The sequence below is a fragment of the Varanus komodoensis genome, unplaced genomic scaffold (assembly GCF_004798865.1).
Source record: "Varanus komodoensis strain SLA01 unplaced genomic scaffold, ASM479886v1 scaffold7_3, whole genome shotgun sequence".
NCBI classification, from domain to species: Eukaryota; Metazoa; Chordata; class Lepidosauria; order Squamata; family Varanidae; genus Varanus; species Varanus komodoensis.
This window is the reverse complement of record NW_025336480.1, coordinates 20,286,584-20,305,602: the sequence shown is the minus strand read 5'-3', so window position 1 is coordinate 20,305,602 and position 19,019 is coordinate 20,286,584. Positions and strand designations below refer to the sequence as shown.

Genomic DNA, 19,019 nt, shown 5'->3' with positions numbered 1-19,019 from the left:
TCTGGTTTGTAGCAACAGCCTACAAATGCAGCAATTATAGGTTGTTCCCATGACATCCAAACCCAAGAACAAACGATAGGTTAATAAACCCAACCTGAGTTGCAGGTCTTGAAAATGACCTATGAATGTGGCATTTGTAGCTTGTTGCTGGAACTAGAAGCAGTTTGCACCCCCAGAACCCATGAATTACCAATGAATGTTATGTCTGAACATAACATTGGGTCATTGAAGAAGGCCACTTCATGTCTGTACACCTGGTGTCTTAGCCTATCCCACTCTACCTTGCTTCAGACCTCTGCTGATCAGTCCACTGCTTGCTCTACACCTGTTAGCTTGTTTTTGCCTGCAGGATGGTCTTCTCACTTAGTCTCTCAGCCACTTCTTAGTGAAGAGACTTTTTTGGTGACACTTGAGCATGCAATTCTGTTGGCCAGGCTAATACGCTGCTACAGAAGAGAAACAGGCAGCATGGAATATTCTGGGGTGGTGTCATCTGAGTGATGTGAGGGCACTTGGGATAGAACTAAGGTTTCCTCCTGGCTGTGGGGTCAGCAGAGGAGATAATTAGACAAACAGTCCGGGTAAGAAGAAGCCCAGGAGGCAAGACAAGTCGGGGAAGGGAGCCTGGAGGCACGTTGAACAAAGGAAAGGGGCAGAGTTAGCACTGGACTGAGATACAGAAGCCAGATCAAAGAGTACATGGAGGAGCTGGGCCTGAGGAAACAATAGGCTGAGAAGATGAATGGAGGGGCCAGCAAGGAGTGTGGAAGTAGAAAAGGCTTCTGCAGAAGCTCTACATTGTTGGCAGGAGGAGGGGTGGAGAGATAAATAAGAGGGCTGAGCGGTGAAGTATGCTGGCCGGGTGCCAGTGGGCTGAAGGAAGCCGAACCAATTAGGAAGTAGCAAGAAAAGGAGAGGCCTGAGGAAACAGCTTCCAGAGGAGTAGCCATGTTAGTCTGCTGCAGCAAAACAACAAAGACCCTTCAAGGTGTCACAAGACTAACAGAGGCTAGGCTCTACTTCGTAGTTGATGTAAGCATGGGGCTGAAGAAGCCCAGGGCAAGCGGAGGGGCAAGCTTCATGCAAGGTTAAGATTGTCCCTATGGTTTTAAATTCTTTCTTCTTATTCAGCACCTAAAGGCTTTGGAGACCTGCCACAAAAAGTGGCAACGTGATAGATGGGTCAAGAATGGCACATGAACTGTGGACAAACAAACAGAATTGCTACTTTTGTTCTGGCCCTGCTCCATTAGTGGTGGCCCAGCATAGAGCAATTAAGCAAAACAGAGCTTTACTCACCATGCTGTTTCTTTGCCCAGGAAAGCTTCAACTGCTTAATTTTGTTAATTTCTAAAGAAATGGCCCTGAGGGAAAAGTGGCAGTCCTGTAGGCAGGGAAGCTTTGGAAGTCAAAGGACTTTGGCTAAGGAACCAAGGGACATAGGGTGCCGGGTCCAAAAAACCTGAAAAGAGGTGTGCAAAAGGAAATCTTGGCACGGTACAGCATTGCCTAGCAAAATTCTAATTTCTGTATTTCTTTTGCTAGTCTTCTCAAAGACTAGAATTGAAAGTACACTGCATGCAGTTATTCTTAACAGACAGTGAAAAGGTGAGATGAATTTAACTGATTTGACCCAAGCAGCTAAATCCTTTGCGCAGTGGGGAAGGCAAAGCTGGGCCTGGGTGGTTCTGGCCAGGCTTCATTCACGGGGTGTGGGATGCAATGGTAGATTTTGTTTTGCCCTCCTCCTTGTTTCTTTGGGTTAAGGTCCCTGTGTGCTTGTGAACTGGGTTGGGGGTGGGGGGGTCACCACTAGCAAGGGAAAGAACCAGCCTGGCCCAGATCAAGCCTCCCTTCGCTTTTGTAGGCTGCAGTCCACACCTGGTGGCCTTCAGTCCAAACTGTTTCTAGAATGGAGTGGTAGGAGGCAGTGGAGCCAAGCTTATAAGGTGAAAGTTGCAATGGGAGAAAGCAGTTGTGGGGAAAATACATTCTCCCTGAGCCACTGCATGCTCCCAGAATCATGCTTGCCAAGGTAAAGTGAGACAAACAGTGGAGCAGTGGTAGCATGTATTTGTAGAGGAGAATTTTGGAAGGAGGAGTTTAATCTTTGCTGTATCCACCAGTTATTTCTTGGAAATGGTCTCAGAGCTTGGATGGAAGCAAATGGAGCAAAAGAGTTGTGGGTCATTTGTGTGTGTATGTGTGTGCGGAATCAGGGTTAAATCACTCTTCCTCCTCCTGTCCAGTTTCCCCTACAAGTGGCTTCAGGTCTCATTTTCCTGGAGACATGCACTTAGGCAATTGGGTGGTCTGTACATTTTAATATCAGTGTAGCTGTTGAGTATGAAGCATGTCTTGTTAAATCTTCTGATTTTATTTTCATTAGCTATTATCCTGGTGAACTCAGATGTAAGGGGAAGAGTGGCGCAAATACCACATAAGTGGACATGCTTTATTCCATTCAAGGTGGCAGATTGCCTGCTCAGAACTGGCACAACCAAATAACCATTCTTTCCAAGGCACACTATTTGTCATAGAATCCCATATGACTTAACAGCGAAATATTTGTATTTTCTAAAATTGGTTTGCAATTGTCACAGTTCAACTCTAGCCTGACATCTCTGTACATGTCTTCAGAAGTCAGCTCATGCAAGCCTGCAAATGCACTATAGTTCAAACAGTGAACAGAGCTCTGGCATACATGTAATTGAAAAATCGCACAGTTGCCCATTTGCCCAGCATCACTTAAACCTGTCTGAGCATGAGTTCATGTCGGGTGTCCTGTATCAGCAGCTTCTGTAAGCACATATTCAAGTTTGGAGCTTCCAGGCTAATAGAATGTTCTCCTCTTTCCATCAAGCAACTAACATAAATTTGTAATTTTACCATTTCCCCATAAACTTTGTTTTTATGCGCACTGTGCATTGCAGAAACCAGTGGATGGTTCACAATCCCTTGAAGCTTGCTGACACACCCCTTTCTAAACAAGCAGAATGATCTCTTATCAAATAAGGGTTTTGACAGGCTGCTAAGGCATAGTGACTAAGAGCTGGAATAGGCAAGGCACTGGAGGTATGTGAGTGGTTCTTCCATCTTTTACCATTATCATTGCATTTATGTCCCACCTTTTTTTCTTCTTGTGAGACACCCAAGGCAACTTAGAGAGCTCAGTTTTTTCCTCACAAGAACAACCCCCTGGGGTTGGCCAGGCTGGGAGCGAGTGGCCAGCCCTACCTAAGTCACCCAGAGATCTTCATGGGCAAAAGCGGATTCAAACCCAGGTCACCTGGTCCCCAGTCCAGCACTGACCACCACAGGGCATGACCTCTCTTTCGTATTTCTTCTAAAAGTAGCCACAGCTGAAATGCATCAGGACTGAGGAAGGCATTTCCTCTTTTTAAACTCTCCCTAACCTGAATTGGCTGGCAGGTGCTGTTTGCTGGTACGGACCCATTGGTTTTCTTTAATGGGACAAGTAACTGTGGGGGGTTTCCTTTCTCCAGCAGCATGTTTCCAATCTGTTCAGGGCATGTAGCCACTTTTTTAAAAAGGAACCAAAAGAGGTGAGAGACCCAGTCATTGATCCTTGAAGTCTCATGTAGTCAGGCCCTAAACATTAAATAACCAGTCATTCAGCCCTCAGCTTCCATTTCACCTCAGCCATGATCTCAGTCAAGTAGCCTTAAGTTGGCGACCTTCTTTTTCTCAGCCACCTACCTTCATCGTGATGATAATTATACTCTCCTACCTTACAAGGTTGTTTTAAGAACTTCAAGAAGATAATCTGTGCTGCATAATGATCATTATTAAGTTGATGGGCAGCTTTCTTTTTAATGGTATGTCTACTACTGTTCAAATGGTGGCAAAGAATCTTGAAAGGTCAGCTTGATTTTTTTTTTTTAAAGTAGCCCAGTGGAAATGCTTTTCCATGTTATAATCTGTTTATAGGGTGCAGAAGCAAGAAGCTAGTCTAAGCAATAAAATTTACCAGAGAAATCCAGAAGGCTTGTGATTGCTACCATTGAGCTTGGTCCTGAGGGAGGAGGATCCTGTTACCTTTTGGGCATTCTGATTAATTGGAACTGTGATCCCTGATGCATTTATTCAGAAGTGTATCCCATAAACCTGGAACTTTTTTCTTGCTAAGTAATTGGCTTGAATTGCAATTTTGGTCAAACTTTTTTCCCCTCAAAGTTATAATGTGTTGACTTAACGTCTGAAAGGTGTGGCATCCCCTCCCCCAGTGTATTTTATTCAGGGTCTGCAATGTAAGGGGAAAAACAAGGACTCTTTAGGGAAGCAATTTTTACAGCAGGCTTGAAAATAAAGGCTCTAGCCGAGTAATTATAAATATGGGGGAGGGGAATCACCTATTATAATGCGAAGGGATGTGGGTCTTTCTAGTGTGCAGTCGAAACTGTTATTAATCTTTATGTAAAGTGGATATCTGTCGAGAAGCCTGGAGATGTAGTTTGTGTGTTTTTACATAGCTGCATCAACCAGTGACATGCATGAGTCAGTAATGAAGATGATTCCATTCAGACAATCACCCACTGGCCAGCAGTACACTGATGAGATTACAGAAGAAGAGCAAGGTGCTTTCTAGTATCTTGCATTCTGCAAGCATATCATTGATAAAGAGCATGAACAACATAGATCAGTTAGTGTGTTTTGCGCCTGATGCCTGCCTTGTGAGTTTTCTGAGCTATTTTACATCTAATTTGTGATCAGACTGCTTCATCCTACTAATTTCCTTCTTAATTAAAAAGAGTGCCTCATGGCCTTTTAACTTTTTTCCTGCACCATTAAGCAATCTTGATTATATATGGCTATTTTCTTTCTACCTGTCGGGCCAGTAGCGGTCATCTGCCCAGCTATTGGACAAAAGAAATAATTTTGTCTATCTCCCCTTTACAGAGAGACGTCATCCCTCTCCATTGCTTCTACCAGCTCAGACTGATGGGAATTGTAGGCCAAAACATTAGGAGGACCACAAGCCACGCACCCTTGCTTTTGGAGGGTTCAAATGGCAGAAGTGGCAGTGCCTGTCAGTAGCAACCGGAAGGCAGGAGATAGTCTTTACTGTGACATGTAATTGTTAATCACATTCTCATGTACATGTCTTAGACAACTTTGTGTACATATCTGGTTAAGGGATTGTTAGATGCATGTTCTATTCTAGCCCTTCACTTCAGAAATAGTAGCATTTGCATAAAATGTACTGCATAGAAGTCTGAATTCTATGTATACCATGTGGAATGATTTGATTTGTGCTTGGCAGGCAGCTCTTCATTTGCATTGCCTTATGGAGAGTCCGGCCTGACAAAGAGCATCTTGCTTTTCAGCTTGGCCAGTGCAGCAACAGTTTCCTTCAAAGGAGTGGTGGGTGTAGGTGGCCAGTGAGAGAAGAGATGTGTCTGTAAATGCAAGCATTGCTCCAATGAGTTATTTTTCCCCTTTTCAATAGAAGAAAGGTTCTCTTTGGGCAGCCCAATTTGGTCTCGGTCGGTCGGTCTGTCTGTCCGTCTGTCCCCCCTCCCTCCCTCCCTTTCTGTCCCCCCCTCCTTACTTGTTCATTGACACTAAAAACTTTAGATGAAAAAGTGATCCCAGCATAAGGTTACATTTCTGATACTGGAACAGCAGTGGTAAACAGTGCAGAATCTTACTGGTGCTGAACACTTGAAGAACAACAATAGGTGGGAAAGTTCTGCTTTTATTTTTCCATCATTTCTGTCACTTTCATATTTAGGTCGCAGTTTCAAGATTTGGGTTATGCTTGTACAAGTTGAAACACACATAAGGAGAATGTCTAACACTGGATTGGATATAAAGCAGTTCTTTGCCCAGCTCATATTTTTTCGTGCAAAATAATTGTTTCATCTGCTAGTGTTCTGTTTCCACAATATTTTCCAGTATAAACAGTAGTGATTTCAGTGTGGAAGTCCATTTAATGCAATAGCTGTTTAATAGCATCATTTGCTTGTGATTTCAGCTAAGAATTCAGCTTTTATCCATCAAGCCACAGGATCAATGTTGTAATCCTTCCAGCATAATTTCTAATAGTAAACAAAGGGAGGTAGGTCTGCTCACGCTTTGTGCAAGAGAGCTTCGTGCTACTCTGTTAATATTATACACACTCTTAGTGTTAACAGTTGGGTCCTTAGTGTACCAGACCTGGTCCACTTTCAGAGGATTAGTTAAGGAGGCGGTAATTTATTCTAAAGGATATATTTAGTGAAGGGCTTCTCAGCTATATTTGACATAGCCCTGCCAGGGGAGTGCAGTTTCTCAAAACCATTAAGCAAACCTCCTTAGGGGCCAGAGAAGGTTGCCCCAGTGAATGGACAGCGGTGGAAACGGCTTCAATTTAAAAGAAACTTACGGTCTCTGCAAAACCTTAGCAAGCTGCAGGAGTTAAAGGCCTACTTGGACCGATCTTTTCCGGAGTGCATGTGTTTGCTTATGCATCTTTAGATCAGTAAAATCTTGTTGGGACAACAGGGAGACCAGGAGCAGTGGCACTGCTTATGTTGGGGCTTCAGTAGTCTGTGGTTTCCAGCTCTGGAGAAAGTTATGTGGGGAGTGCTGGAGCAAATCTTCCCTTTCCTCCTCCTCTTCTGCCTGCCCCAGCCTTGCCATGTAACGTCTGATCATTAATAAACAGCAAGCGCTCGCTTTGCCCTCTGGGCCTCAAATAGTACAGTGTGCAACAAGGGAGTGCAGGCAAGGCACGAGGATGGAAACAGTAGTATCAGATTACAGTTTCAAAATATCACTAGAGCACGTTAGCTGGCTTAGGCGATTGACTTGCCATATAATTGCATTGCTTATGTGTTAGAAGAGGCTTTTCCTTTCTTCCCAATTAACATGGATGTTACCACTAAGACCTTGGAACTCTCCGGTTGGTTGGCTTTTGGTAGAATCTGCTCTGGAGTGTGGGTGTTCAGCAGGAGCTTCTTTATTACTAGACTACTCAAAAGTTTGGTTTATGGTTAAGTAAACCTTTCAAACTTCTGCAGACCTACTTTGTAATCAATAGAATTTTAAAAATATAATGATTCCAGAGAAAAGGCTTAATGTGCATAGCCTCATTTATTTTTATTTCTGTCCATTCTTCTATCATTGAACCTGGAATGAGGATGCAGTCCCTGTGATATGTGATGCATATGAGCAGGAGCAACTATTTTGAAACCCTTTGGCATGCATGAATTAGGATGAGAGAAGCATAAGATCTAGAGCCAGGCCACTGTGAAATGCGTGCCCTTGCAGTTCTACTGGTGCCCCAAAACATATGTCACGTTGATATTGAGGCCCTTGTAGAGTATTTTTAGGCGAACTATCATAAATCATTAATTTATTTACTGTGTGTAAGTTTCCCATCTCTTCAAATTAGGGATGCCGTTTCAAACAAACAAGATCTATTTTGGCACAGAAATTTAAGGGACCACTTTATTTATTTTTAATGTAGGCGCTTTGGCTTGGGTCCTTACTAGCACTCCCTCCATTCATGGATGGGATTAAGCCCAAGTGGAGGATCTGACAGGAATGCCATTTTCACCAATTTGCCTCTCGCCCTACATGCATTCATACACACACATCTCAAAGGAGAACCCTCACAACCTGGCAGAAGCATCCCGATGGTGAACTCAGGGGCCCAGCCAGTGAGGATGCCTCTTTTTTTTTTTTTTTTGGCCCTTTTTTTCTTTTGGTGCCAGTAAATAACTGTGGGTGATCTCCAACTCCAGTAAATCCCACACTTATTGCCCAGGCCTCAACAGGCTTCTGAAAGCAACTTCCGTGAAATGGATTTGTGCCAGCATAAAGTGTTCCTTGGGGATTAGAAACTTGGTCTATGTATTTATGCTCATTCTTGCTGCAGTTTGATTAACCTCTGACTCAACCTATCGTCTGCATAGAAATAAATGTGGGGAAAGGGTTTGTCTTAAAATGTAAAACAGCAGATCTTTCCAATGTGTAGTTTTTGGCAGCACTGAAATCTTTGCAGTGAGGACCAGTGAACACTAAACGAGCCTTTGTTCTCAGCTGCCTAGTTATTTCCCAGAACTGAAAAAGAGCCAATTTTGATGTCATTCAACCCCCCCCCCACTGCAAATTCTTAATAAATAATACAGTTTCCTTGCTGAGGAAAGGAAAAGCATGGTTAAAATAGAATGTATTTATAGAATTGATGGGGATGGGTTGGGTGAGAAATACCTGAAAATGGGAAATCCTAATTGGTATTCTGTCTCATTTGGGATGCTGGGGCTAACCTGAATTCTGCCTTCTACTTCAGTCTGTCTCTTCCAATACTGCTCTTGTACAAGGGATTTTATGGAGGTCTGGTGATATAAATCACAACTAATTCCTATATAGTAACAGATTTGGCATTCCCAGGCATATACACAGGTCTATACGTATGTGGCCCGTGCTTTATGCATATGCTACAGAAACACAACACTTCAGTTTTACTTCAGAGCAAGTGTGTGTGGCCTCAGCTTGGATCAGAACCAGCACATACTGGGAGAAGGAGGTTAAACCTTTCCCCTGTTTGCTTCCTAAAATCCAAAGACATGGATTAGAAGAAGAAGCAAGCCTCCATATGAGTTAAATTCTCTAGATTACAGGAATGAACATCTATGTTAGAATTTAATCCTTGGGATCCACTTGTGGCAAAAGTGTCACGAATGACAACAGCAAAAGAATTTTGTGGCACCTGGCTTCGGCTGTGGCTCAGACCTGGAGTCCTGCAATGAATTGCACTGTTGATCTTTATGGTAATATGTCTCTGTGTGAAAGTATATCGTCTCTGGCAATACCAAGATACACAAACTGTGGCTTGGTTCATAATGGGAACCATGGTTTTCTGCTATGTGAATAAACCATGGAAAGCCCTGGGCTCATGTGCTTCCTTGACTTTCACCTCTTGTTTCCCAGACTGCAAGGAGGATATCAGAAGCAGATCACAGTTTGCTGTGACATTTCAACTTGGACTGTGATTTATTTGAGCAATCCATCAAACTGTGTTTCGGATCCTGGCTTGTTGAATAGATTGAGTCCCCAAGCCTGAACATCAGTGTGTTTTGTATAAGGGAAAAGTGTTTTCCTTTTTAATCTGAGGGGTATGGGAAGCAAGTAGGAGAAAGTTTTCATCTTTTGCTCCTGATGTGTGCTGGTCCTAGTCTGAATCAGGCCTGCACATATTTACTCTAAAGGTTTTTTTAATACCCTGAGTGGCAAGTTATACAATTAGTGAAAGGCATACTTTGATCTTCAGACAGCCTATCCAAAATACTACTGACAGTCTCTGAGAGGTCCAAAACTTGCATTCCCCCAAGTCTTTCTCCCAGTATAGATAATCTGTTTCAGATCCAAAATCATGCTGTATCTCAGCCTTGTTAATATATGTCACCAAAGAACCCCAATTCAACCATTATTTCGAGACACATGTTTGTTTGCATATTCCTTGCAGGCATCACAAATGTCCACACAGTGACTGGGTTTGCTGCATAAAACTCTGGAGGTGGCTCCCTCTTCACTTACCCTCTGAGGGCAACAGTCTCAACCAAAATAAAGACTTACTTCTCAGTCATCTCTGGATTAGTAATCATGCACCCAGGGATAGTCAGCAAAAAAGTATATAACTGAGCAAATTTTAAAGGGTGGGAGAATCTGCATATTACTAAGGAGTGGCCTGTTAATTGTCTCAGAATTCACATTTCAAAATGCATTCTCATTTACTGTCTCAGCAAAGAGTTTGGCCTAACAAGTGGCAGAGGGAGGAAAAAAGAAAAGTGTCTAAGATATAACCAGTATAAGGAAGAAAAGTAGTTAAAGGTATTTGTGGGGGGAGCTGACCTGTGGAGAAAATAGCACTATGGAACAATCTGTCTGGACAACTCTGTGATGATGTAGTGGTTAAGACTGGAGTACTACAAACGGAGGTGGGGAGGGGAGGTGGCAGCTGTTTGGAAGGCACATATGAAAGCACAACAGAAAAGTGGTTGTGAGGGGGTCAGGGATGGACAACTGCTTGTGAATGAAACATTGCACAAGACACCTACTGCAGAAACCCTAAAACAGCTGCAACACATCAAACTTTTAGTGGATGATCTTATGTTATGCCTTCCACTGGAAGGATGTATACACTCTGGGGCATCAAGGAGCCCTGATGAATTTATACACTGCTTTGTACTAGCAGCTCCAGGGCATGAGGAAACTTATAGGGGATGTCTTGTAGCTGCTCTTTCATTAATGCCATCAACATAGTTTGTTAGGTAATAAACAGTTAATAAACTTACAGTGAGTATTGAAATAGGCAAACTTTTTCTTTCTTCCTCTGATTGATTGATTGATTGATTGATTGATTGTAGTTCCTTCCTATAATTCTCCTGCTGCTCTCATTCTTACCCTCTCAACAACCCTGTGAGGTAGGTTGGGCTGAGAGTCAATGACTGGCCCAAGGTCAGCCATTTTGCTCTGTGGCTGAGTAGGAACTAGGACCCAGATCTCCTGGATTCCAGTTCCATACTCTTAACCACTACACCACAGGAATGTTGACTTACTGCCTGTTTCAGTTCCCGACGATGTGTGAATGGATTGTTGCGCCGCCACTTGTTCACACAGAGTTAATCTTCCTACTGCAGCTCCCCCACCCTCTCTGTGTCCTTTAGCCAGCTGGCAGTCATAGGATAGCATAACTAGGCATTCTCTTTGCCCCATAAATCTGTCACACTCCCACATCCCCCAAGGCATTCCCCTTCCACCAGTCTATGGCATGGAGCTGGCCCCCAGGTTTACACCCTTCGAAGCAGAGATGCTGGGGAGGGGGCAGTGAAAGAAATACGTGGTGATATTCTGCCATCAGGATAATCCCTAAAACGACAATCTAGTTTCTGGCAGCTTTTGGTCAGGAGCAAAAAGTAATTGAAGTGTTTTACTTGAATCACCCAGTCTCAGTTGTAAGAACCAGTTGATTAAGATTGCCACATGGCAGGAAAGATTTTTTTAGCACATTCAGAGTCTGGCACCCATTTATATGGTGAGGAGACACTTTTTGGCTGCAATCCTAAGCCCACTTACCTGAGAGGAAGCCCACTGAACTTAGCAGTGTGTATTTCTGAGCCGACCTATATATGATTATCCTGCGATTGACCTTTTTTGGAGAGCACTGTGGTCCAGAAGGAGTGGGACCCCAAGGGAAAATATTCCCCATCTCACACGATGAAGGTTCTGGGGAAGGATGTTTTGGGAGGCTTGAGTCCTAGCTTTAAAGTTTTTAAAGAGTGTAATCATTTGTGATCGATCTGGGCCACATGGATAGCTTCTTACGCATATCCTGCCACTACCCAATGACCAAACATACCAGCTGTGTGTACTAGGCTGCCGAGTGCTGCTCACCCAGGTCAAGGCCTTCCCCCTTTGCAGTTCCAGGCAAGCAATATGGAAGGGGCTGGCTCTCTGTCGGTTCCCTTTCTCCGCCGAGTCCCTCCAGCCCCCTACCAGCTGTGCCCCACACGGGACACTATGGGTTGACATTGTGTAGGCCTGCCTTGTATTTTGATTGCGGTCTGGTAAGCTCTGTGTGCTTGTTTTTGAGTTAGATACATGGAAGTGCTTAATATTCTGCTTAGAATTTCAGCTGTGGGTTTTCTGAAATAATTGTTTTTCCTGTCATTTGTATTTAAGTGTTGTAATTTGTGCTACACAGGATGTAAGTCAGGAAATAGCCAGGGCCAGTTGCTGCTTCCAAGCCATATGTTGAACGCAAGCTCCTCCTTAAGATCCTTTTTTTCTCCTTCCTCTTCCTCTAAGTGGACTTGTAAGGACAATTTGCTTTGCAAGAATTATGAGAGCTGCTAAAAACTTGTTGTTAAAGAAAGTGTAGAATTGCCTTTAAGAAACAATGGTAAAATATTTTGTTTTTGTTTTAAATCTAGAGACTGTGGAATAAGCATCATGTATTGTGGAAATGACTTCTGGCTGGACTCTGTAGGGTGGAACACAAATGGGAAGGATTCCTCAACTTAATGGTTTCTGGAGACAAGGAAGTGTAAGGTGAAAAGTATATCAGACAGGACTGGAAAACTAGTACATTAGAAAGTAATTGTGCAGGGAAGTCAAGCCAGGTTGTTTTATTGCACATTGGCCTGACTTCAAATGAGCCACTGTCAAGAATAGCGTACCAGCACTGCATTGCCCCTTCAAACCAGATTGCTTTGCCAGCATGTGCACAATTTTACATGCCGGAAATCCACTGCCCAGGCAGGTGCTACACTGGTATGCTTACCATAAGAGCTCCAAATATTGCACTGGGTTCAGAAGAAAATAGTTATTTCGCCTAGCCAGAATTCATATGAGCAGGAACTTTCTGCCTTACAAGTGCAACCTGGTTTTGTAGGTGCAACATATCCCCCCTTGCACTCCAAATTGCAGACCAAGTAACATAACTTTCTCACAGGCCTGAGTCCCCACATTGCTCTTTTGAGAAATTATGCACACAGCACTTTACTTGTACGTACGCTGTACACAGTGCTGGCTCCAGGCTTTTGAGATCTCGTGGGCAAGACATCTTTAGTAATCCCTCTTCCTTAGCAAGTCTGCCTTGTCACCATCATTGCCACCAGCTGCTATTGCTCCTCTTTCTCCCTGCTGTCACTCACTGGACAGGCAGAGAATTGGTGAGCAAGTCGGCAGGGCCACCTCCTGATTCTCCTCCTCCTGCTTCTCTTCGCCTGGGCCAGAATAAGAGGCAGATGCGCAAGAGAAGGAGCAGGTTGAGGGCCTCTTGTCACTGGAGTGCGGCCCCTCAAGCTGCTCTCCAGCCCTGCCTACCTTTGGCCCTGCCTGTGCATGGCCGTAGGGAGTGGGGGACAGGCTCTTGCTTTCTCTCTCTCCAACTCCTGCCCAGTAGCTTTTCACACAAACAGTGTTCAGCTGCCCCACAGCTTTTCACAAAAGCCAGTAAACACAGCTTTTCTTCTGTGGAAGTCCGCTCCAGGTATTGTTTTGCTTGCAACAACGCTTTTCTTCACAAAATGTCTAAAAGTAATGGCAAGGGAGGACAAGCATCAGTGTCAGGACAGGATAGACTGGCTAAAGGTGGGCATGAGCTTCTCTCTTCTCAGGGCTAGGTGCAAGAAAGATACCGGCAACCCAGGCAACTGAGAGGGCAGGCCCGGCTTGGGCTTGGGGAAGGGAGAAGAATCTGACTGAGATGGAGGAACTGCAGCGGGAAAAGTCATGCATGAAAGCTGGTGGTAAAAGTTTAAAATCGGTGCTGCCTTTTCCTGTTCACTTGGTCAACTGGAGGACTTAAGGCACAATCACAGCGAGTCTCGTAGCTTGCCTTATATTCTCAGGGCCTCATAGGGGAAATGCCTGCAGTTGTAAAAAGGAATGGGAACAGCCATGATGCCTGCAGTTGATGCCTGCAGTTGTAAAAAGGAATGGGAACAGCCATGATGCCTGCAGTTGATGCCTGCAGTTGTAAAAAGGAACTGCCACAGCCATGATGGTGGCTGTGGCAGTTGTATTGGAGGACTCCTCCTCACAGCACGCTCTGTGGGGGAGGACCCATTTAGACAGGACGAGCTACATGAATAGGTTCTTGCCCACTGGGCGCCATGTTTAAATCAGGCCATTGTATAGTGTCATCCTTCATCTTTCCAAGTAATTCTCATTTTGTAACAATAACAAGCGTCAACAATAACAAGAAAATACATCTGTGAGCAGATGAGCAACATGTGGTGTGTTTTACTGCATGACAAGCACAATATATACATCCTTTTCACATGGACCAGATACTTGGCTAGAAAACCAGTAACCCCCTCATTGGCCTAGTTCAGAGTTTCATTTCTCAATTTGATAAACCATAGCTTAACAGGCGGGAATGAGCAACAGGGCTGCACACTCTCTCATCCCCCATCCCCTTGCCGCTTCTGTTCTTGAAATTTTGGTGTAATTAAACCTCAGCTAGCTGTTATGTCCAAATAATTATGGTTTAATAACACCAGTTTACTAATCAGGATCTTAAAACAATTTGAAAGTGTGGCTTAACATCCTGCTTAGGAAATGGACATTAAATCATAGTGCCTTGTTTAAGGGATAATTGCTAGATGAGGTTCAATTAAATCAGGATGCAAGTATTCAAATATCGGTTGTCTCTGTCCCCGTCTCCTAAATTAGGGCTTAGCAAGGTGGGGAATAAGCATTCATATTATGCCATTTACTACTCATGAACATTTGCTGTCCATTGCAGAGCTGATCTTCCCCACTTGTTTGCACCCCAGTTTAATTCATATCAAAATGCATCCAGTTGTTGAAGGGGAAGGGTATCACTTCCTTCCCTTTGTCAGGTCACGACACCTGGAAAGGTACCCCACCTTTCAAGACTGTTAGTGCTGACAAAGTTAAGCCCTCATTTTTCCCTAGTTTGTGTCAGCTAGGGATGAGTGAGAGGACCACCTGTGGAGTCACAATCCAACAGTCTGGCTGGCTTGTCCCCATCCCTGGATTTGGGCACATCTGTCTAGTGCCCACTCACTTAGATGCAAGTTGAACTGACGTGTGGTCTTCTGCCTTTAAGTGTGCCATGATTTTATGCAAATTTTGCCATATTTTGTGCAAAGTTCTCTGCCTTTTTGAAAAATATGCAAATTATGGTCTGCTTCAAAAGCAAGAGCTTCAAAAAAGAAACCCCAACAACAGCAACTTGGCCTACTTTTGGCTTTTGAGTTGTCAAGGTGCACTGAAATCCAAGCACAACTGGGTCGGGTTCTTCAGTGTTGCCCATTCCTAGCACAAACTGACTTGAACTGCTTTCAATTTATTGAGGACATCTTGGTGCTGTCAGTTTCTTGAGCAGTAAATGTATCTTTTGGCTTTTAGTTATCACATGTTTCCTCTTAATTTTGCTTCTGTTGTCACATATCGCTGCACATTTAAAGCAGAATGTATTTTCCCTGCAAAAATAAATGAAAGTGCTTCCCTGATGGAGCATTTGTCACTGCTGGGATTGTGGACTGTAGATTCATGTGTGTCATAGGCACTCAGTGTTGGGATCCTTATTTGCGATATGAATTGTGCCAGACTAGATGAGGCACATGTGCAGCATCCTAATAATGATTACCATACTGAAATACAGCTTTGGGATGTGACATGCAAGAGAGGGGGCATAACCTTTTACCTACAGGTCACCTTTCTGATTCAAATTGCCCTCCCCCAAATTGCTTTTCTCCCTACAGGGGAAGAGATAATGAGATCTGCTAACCAGTTCCAGCTCTGGAGTATGCGGGCAGCCATTTTGAGTGTTCACTTGCTGGCTGGCTTGTCATATGCAAACCCAGGTGCTGAGAGTTGTTCTTAGGTCATGCAAGATTTATTTAATTCTTGCACAGTCCCCACTGCCCCAGTCTGGCCAGGTGGTAAATATTCAAATACTAACTGAAGCCCACTACAGTGTATCAAAGTACATTGTGACTTAATGATTTTGGGCAATCCTGTTCATGCAAACCAGGTCAATGTCTCTTGGCTCACCTTTCCCACAGTATCTTGCAAAGATAAAGTGAGGAGGAAGCCCTCTGATTATTGATGATGAAAAGGAAATACAGCAGTGCAACACTGAGATTGTTATTAATAAACAATGAGATATTTACTAATAAACAACCAGACCCAAATATTTGTTAGTACAAGGAAACTGGGCATCAGTATGATTCTGCATTCATGCACTCATACAACACAAAGGTTTTAGAACAATTCTCATGCTTCTGTTTGAGAAAATGGAACAACTCTGGATTTAGCTTCACTTTTGTCACAGAACACAAGTGACGAAACAGAACTTCTAGGAACAGAACATGCCTTCCACATGCAGAAGGGTAATACGATGCAGCCCAAGATGTCTCAACATTTATTTCCTCTTCATAGCTTTTGCATCCTTGAATTTTTATCTCTTCTTGCACAACATTCAACTAGTACTTGCATGGTCTGAGGGGAGGAAAGGAAGCGGATGCCTGCTTACATGATGTCATATATTGCCCATATATTGTAACTTGACCAAAAAAAAAAGAGAAGACCTAAACCAGACTTTGTTAGGAGCGCTTATTTGAACAGAGATGGTGTATTCAAAAGCAGCTTGTGATACTCATGGAGAAGAGGGTTGTTCCAATGGAAACAAGAATCCATAGTCCTTTTGGGGAGGCCCAAGACCTTGGAAGAGCTGCCCACATCCCAGCCACTGAAAAGGGATTTGATGGGATGTTTCAGCTAAAGTGTAATTGGATTGTGGTTTGACTGTTTTCCAAAAAAAAAAAAAAAAAAAGGCCTTCTGCAGAGAGGAAAGGGCAGAGGAGAACTGAGATCTCACCAGAATTCATTGGATTTCAGGGGACCTCCAGGCTGGCAAATCTTAGAACTACCCAGTTGTGTAATCTAACTGCAGAATGGCAGAGGGTTGCCCATGCCGCAGCACTCTCTGAGTGCATGTACATCCAGCTCCGTTCTGTCCGCACAGTGACATACCTGTGTGGGCAGGGAAGGGGTAGCGCTTAGCATGACATCTTTTAAAACAGGAATGGGTGACTGATATTTTAACTTAAGTGGTCAAAGGTACAGGAAAGGTTTGAGTCACTTCAAGACTTCGTACAAAATAACCAAGAGAATTTGCTTTAACTTTGCTTGTTCCTGAAACCTTTGAAATAAAAAAAGAAACACCCTACTATTTTTGAATAATGCGCTTTCTATATTCCATTTGAAAAGAGTTCATTTAAAAACTAAGGCAGACCTTCAGAATGTCGTGTGTACTGGTGGTGTGCACATTTGTTGCCCAGACTTTATTAATCAACAAGACACTGCTTAGCTTTATAAAGCAGCTATTTTTCCAAATGACCAAGAATTAATTAAACAGCCTAGCAAACTTTAAAGATCGGGGATGACATGCAGTGTCATGCTGGTGGAAGGGACTTTGTGAGAGCTAATTTCCCTATGCCCTCTTCCCCAGATGCTCACAACAGAGCTTTAGAGCACCCTTCTGAATGCGTGCAGCTGAGTGTGAAAAAAGATCCCCAAAATCAGGTAGAGGTATTTGCAAATTCCCTTCTACCAGGGCTCTCTTTGATGCTATCACTAAAGCTCTTTGTACCAAAATAAAGAAAAAAGGAAAACCCTGCACAGAGAGCATTAAACAAATCTTTATCGGGTTTTTTTCTTTCTTCTCCTGTAAAGCTGCCCAGAATGCTTATAAAACTGCTATGTTTTTACTCAGTGTCTGCCTGCCTGGTGTTTTCTTCTCTCAGCATATGCATCTGCAGCCAAAGGAGGCAGTGTGCTGCTGGGAGAGGAGAGGGAAGCATCACATTCCTAGCTCTTGCTAGTATGAAGGGAGCCGTGCTAAACTCCCACATATTCATTCACCTTGGAAGCCAACCAAGAAGCTGGCTTTTTTAAAAAAAAAACCTATGGGTTCCCTAAGGAGGTTAAATATGGCATTTTTCAGTGCTACTCTAAAGAATATTCCAGACTCATTTTGGATTTTTTTCCTGTTTTCTCTAAATGTAGCCATCAGATCCTACCCATGTTAACTCTGAAATAAGCACCCTGAAAGCAGTAAGACTAACTTCTAGACAAGTTTACCTAAGACTGTAGGCTTAGTTTTCTCTTTAACATCTCTTCTTGTTTTTATATACAATTCCTTACAGAAGTTTTCCCTCCTCTGACTTTTCCACAGTTTGCTGTACTTATAGCCTGGAATTGAAATGAATTTAATTGGCATGTTTGCCACTTAATGCACACATAATACTCGGCACCGTGAAGGTGTACTTCTTTTTAGTGTAGCACAAAAATTAAATAACAAACACAATTTGGCACTTGTTAGTTGCATAACTTGTCCTCCTCTTTGTAATTTGGCACAGCTAGGTAAGCTCTGGTGCAGCCACTGCCTCCAGAAGTCACATACTGTTAAGTGGCTGAATGGAGCCCAGCTGTGTGCAATTCCAGTGCCTTGTGACTTCAGATTAAATGCACCTGTGTCCAGAAAGCCCCAGAGTTTGTTGGTGAACTTACTTAACAAGAAGCAAAATGAAGGCCAATGCCACCCCCAAGATGAAGCGTGGGGGTAGCAGAATCATGTACTGGCGATGCTCTTCTTTGCAAGGACTGGAAGACTGGTCGGGATTGAGGACAAGGTACCTGGAGCTAAGTAAAGGGCAAATCTAGAGGAAAACCTGCTTCACCCTCCAAAAGACCCGGACCTAGGGCAGAGGTTCACTTTTTAGCAGGACAGTGGTCCCCAGCACACAGCTCAGTTAGGCTGGAGTGGCTGTTATAAGAGCCCGAATGGCTGCGTCAAAGCCCAGACCTCAGTTCAGTTGAGAAATTGTGACAAGACTTGGAAGTTTCTGTTCACCAGCAAAATCCATCCAACCTGAAAGAGATGGAGCAGTTTTTCCAGGAAGAAGAGGTAATCTGGCAGGATCCAGATGTGCAGAGCTGAGACAGACTTGCCCAAGAAGAGCAGCAGTTGAAATTGTTGCTAAAAATTAATCTACCAAGTGAGTAATTATGCAACCAACAAGTGCCAGTTTGTTTTCGTTTGCCCAATTTTTGTGCCACAGTAAAACAGTTGCCGCTTCACAGGGTTGTGTGGTTTATGCACATCAAGTGGTTGCAATGCTAATTAAACCCATTTTACTTCCAGGTTGTAAAGTCAATTGGGGATGACTGTAGACTAGGTCTATCCCTCATTGTAGAAAATTCATTTGACAGTTTAAAATTATTGCTATCCAATTAATTAATTATAGTGGGGTGAAGAATGCAACAAATGGAAATAGGTTTGAACTGTAGTCATGTAACAGTCGTCTCTTGATCACATTTGATGAAATGGAGTCTAGTGCCCAAAGTGTATGTCATGATAAATGTGTTGGTCTTAAGCTACAACAAGGCTTTTTGTTGTTCCTAATTGGAGAAAACTTAAAGATGTGTCATTTTCCAAGGATAAAAGGTCACTGTAAATGCTTTTTATG

The 19,019-nt window shown here is 43.3% G+C and overlaps 1 protein-coding gene across 5 annotated transcripts in view; it reads left to right on the top strand.

Moving 5' to 3' along the window:
- The window catches only part of SERTAD2 (SERTA domain containing 2), a 45,524-nt gene that overhangs the window by 13,882 nt on the left and 12,623 nt on the right, over window positions 1-19,019 (top strand). The window contains exon 1 of one of the 5 annotated variants that reach the window (XM_044454190.1): window positions 11,303-12,060. The exons of 3 other annotated variants lie outside the window; for them this stretch is intronic. In XM_044454190.1, the coding sequence (XP_044310125.1) occupies window positions 12,011-12,060 (50 nt within the window). In that variant the 5' untranslated portion in view covers window positions 11,303-12,010. Of the gene's footprint in view, window positions 1-11,302; window positions 12,061-18,044; window positions 18,549-19,019 lie in introns of those variants that run through there. One more of the 5 variants, XM_044454195.1, reaches the window with a different exon arrangement.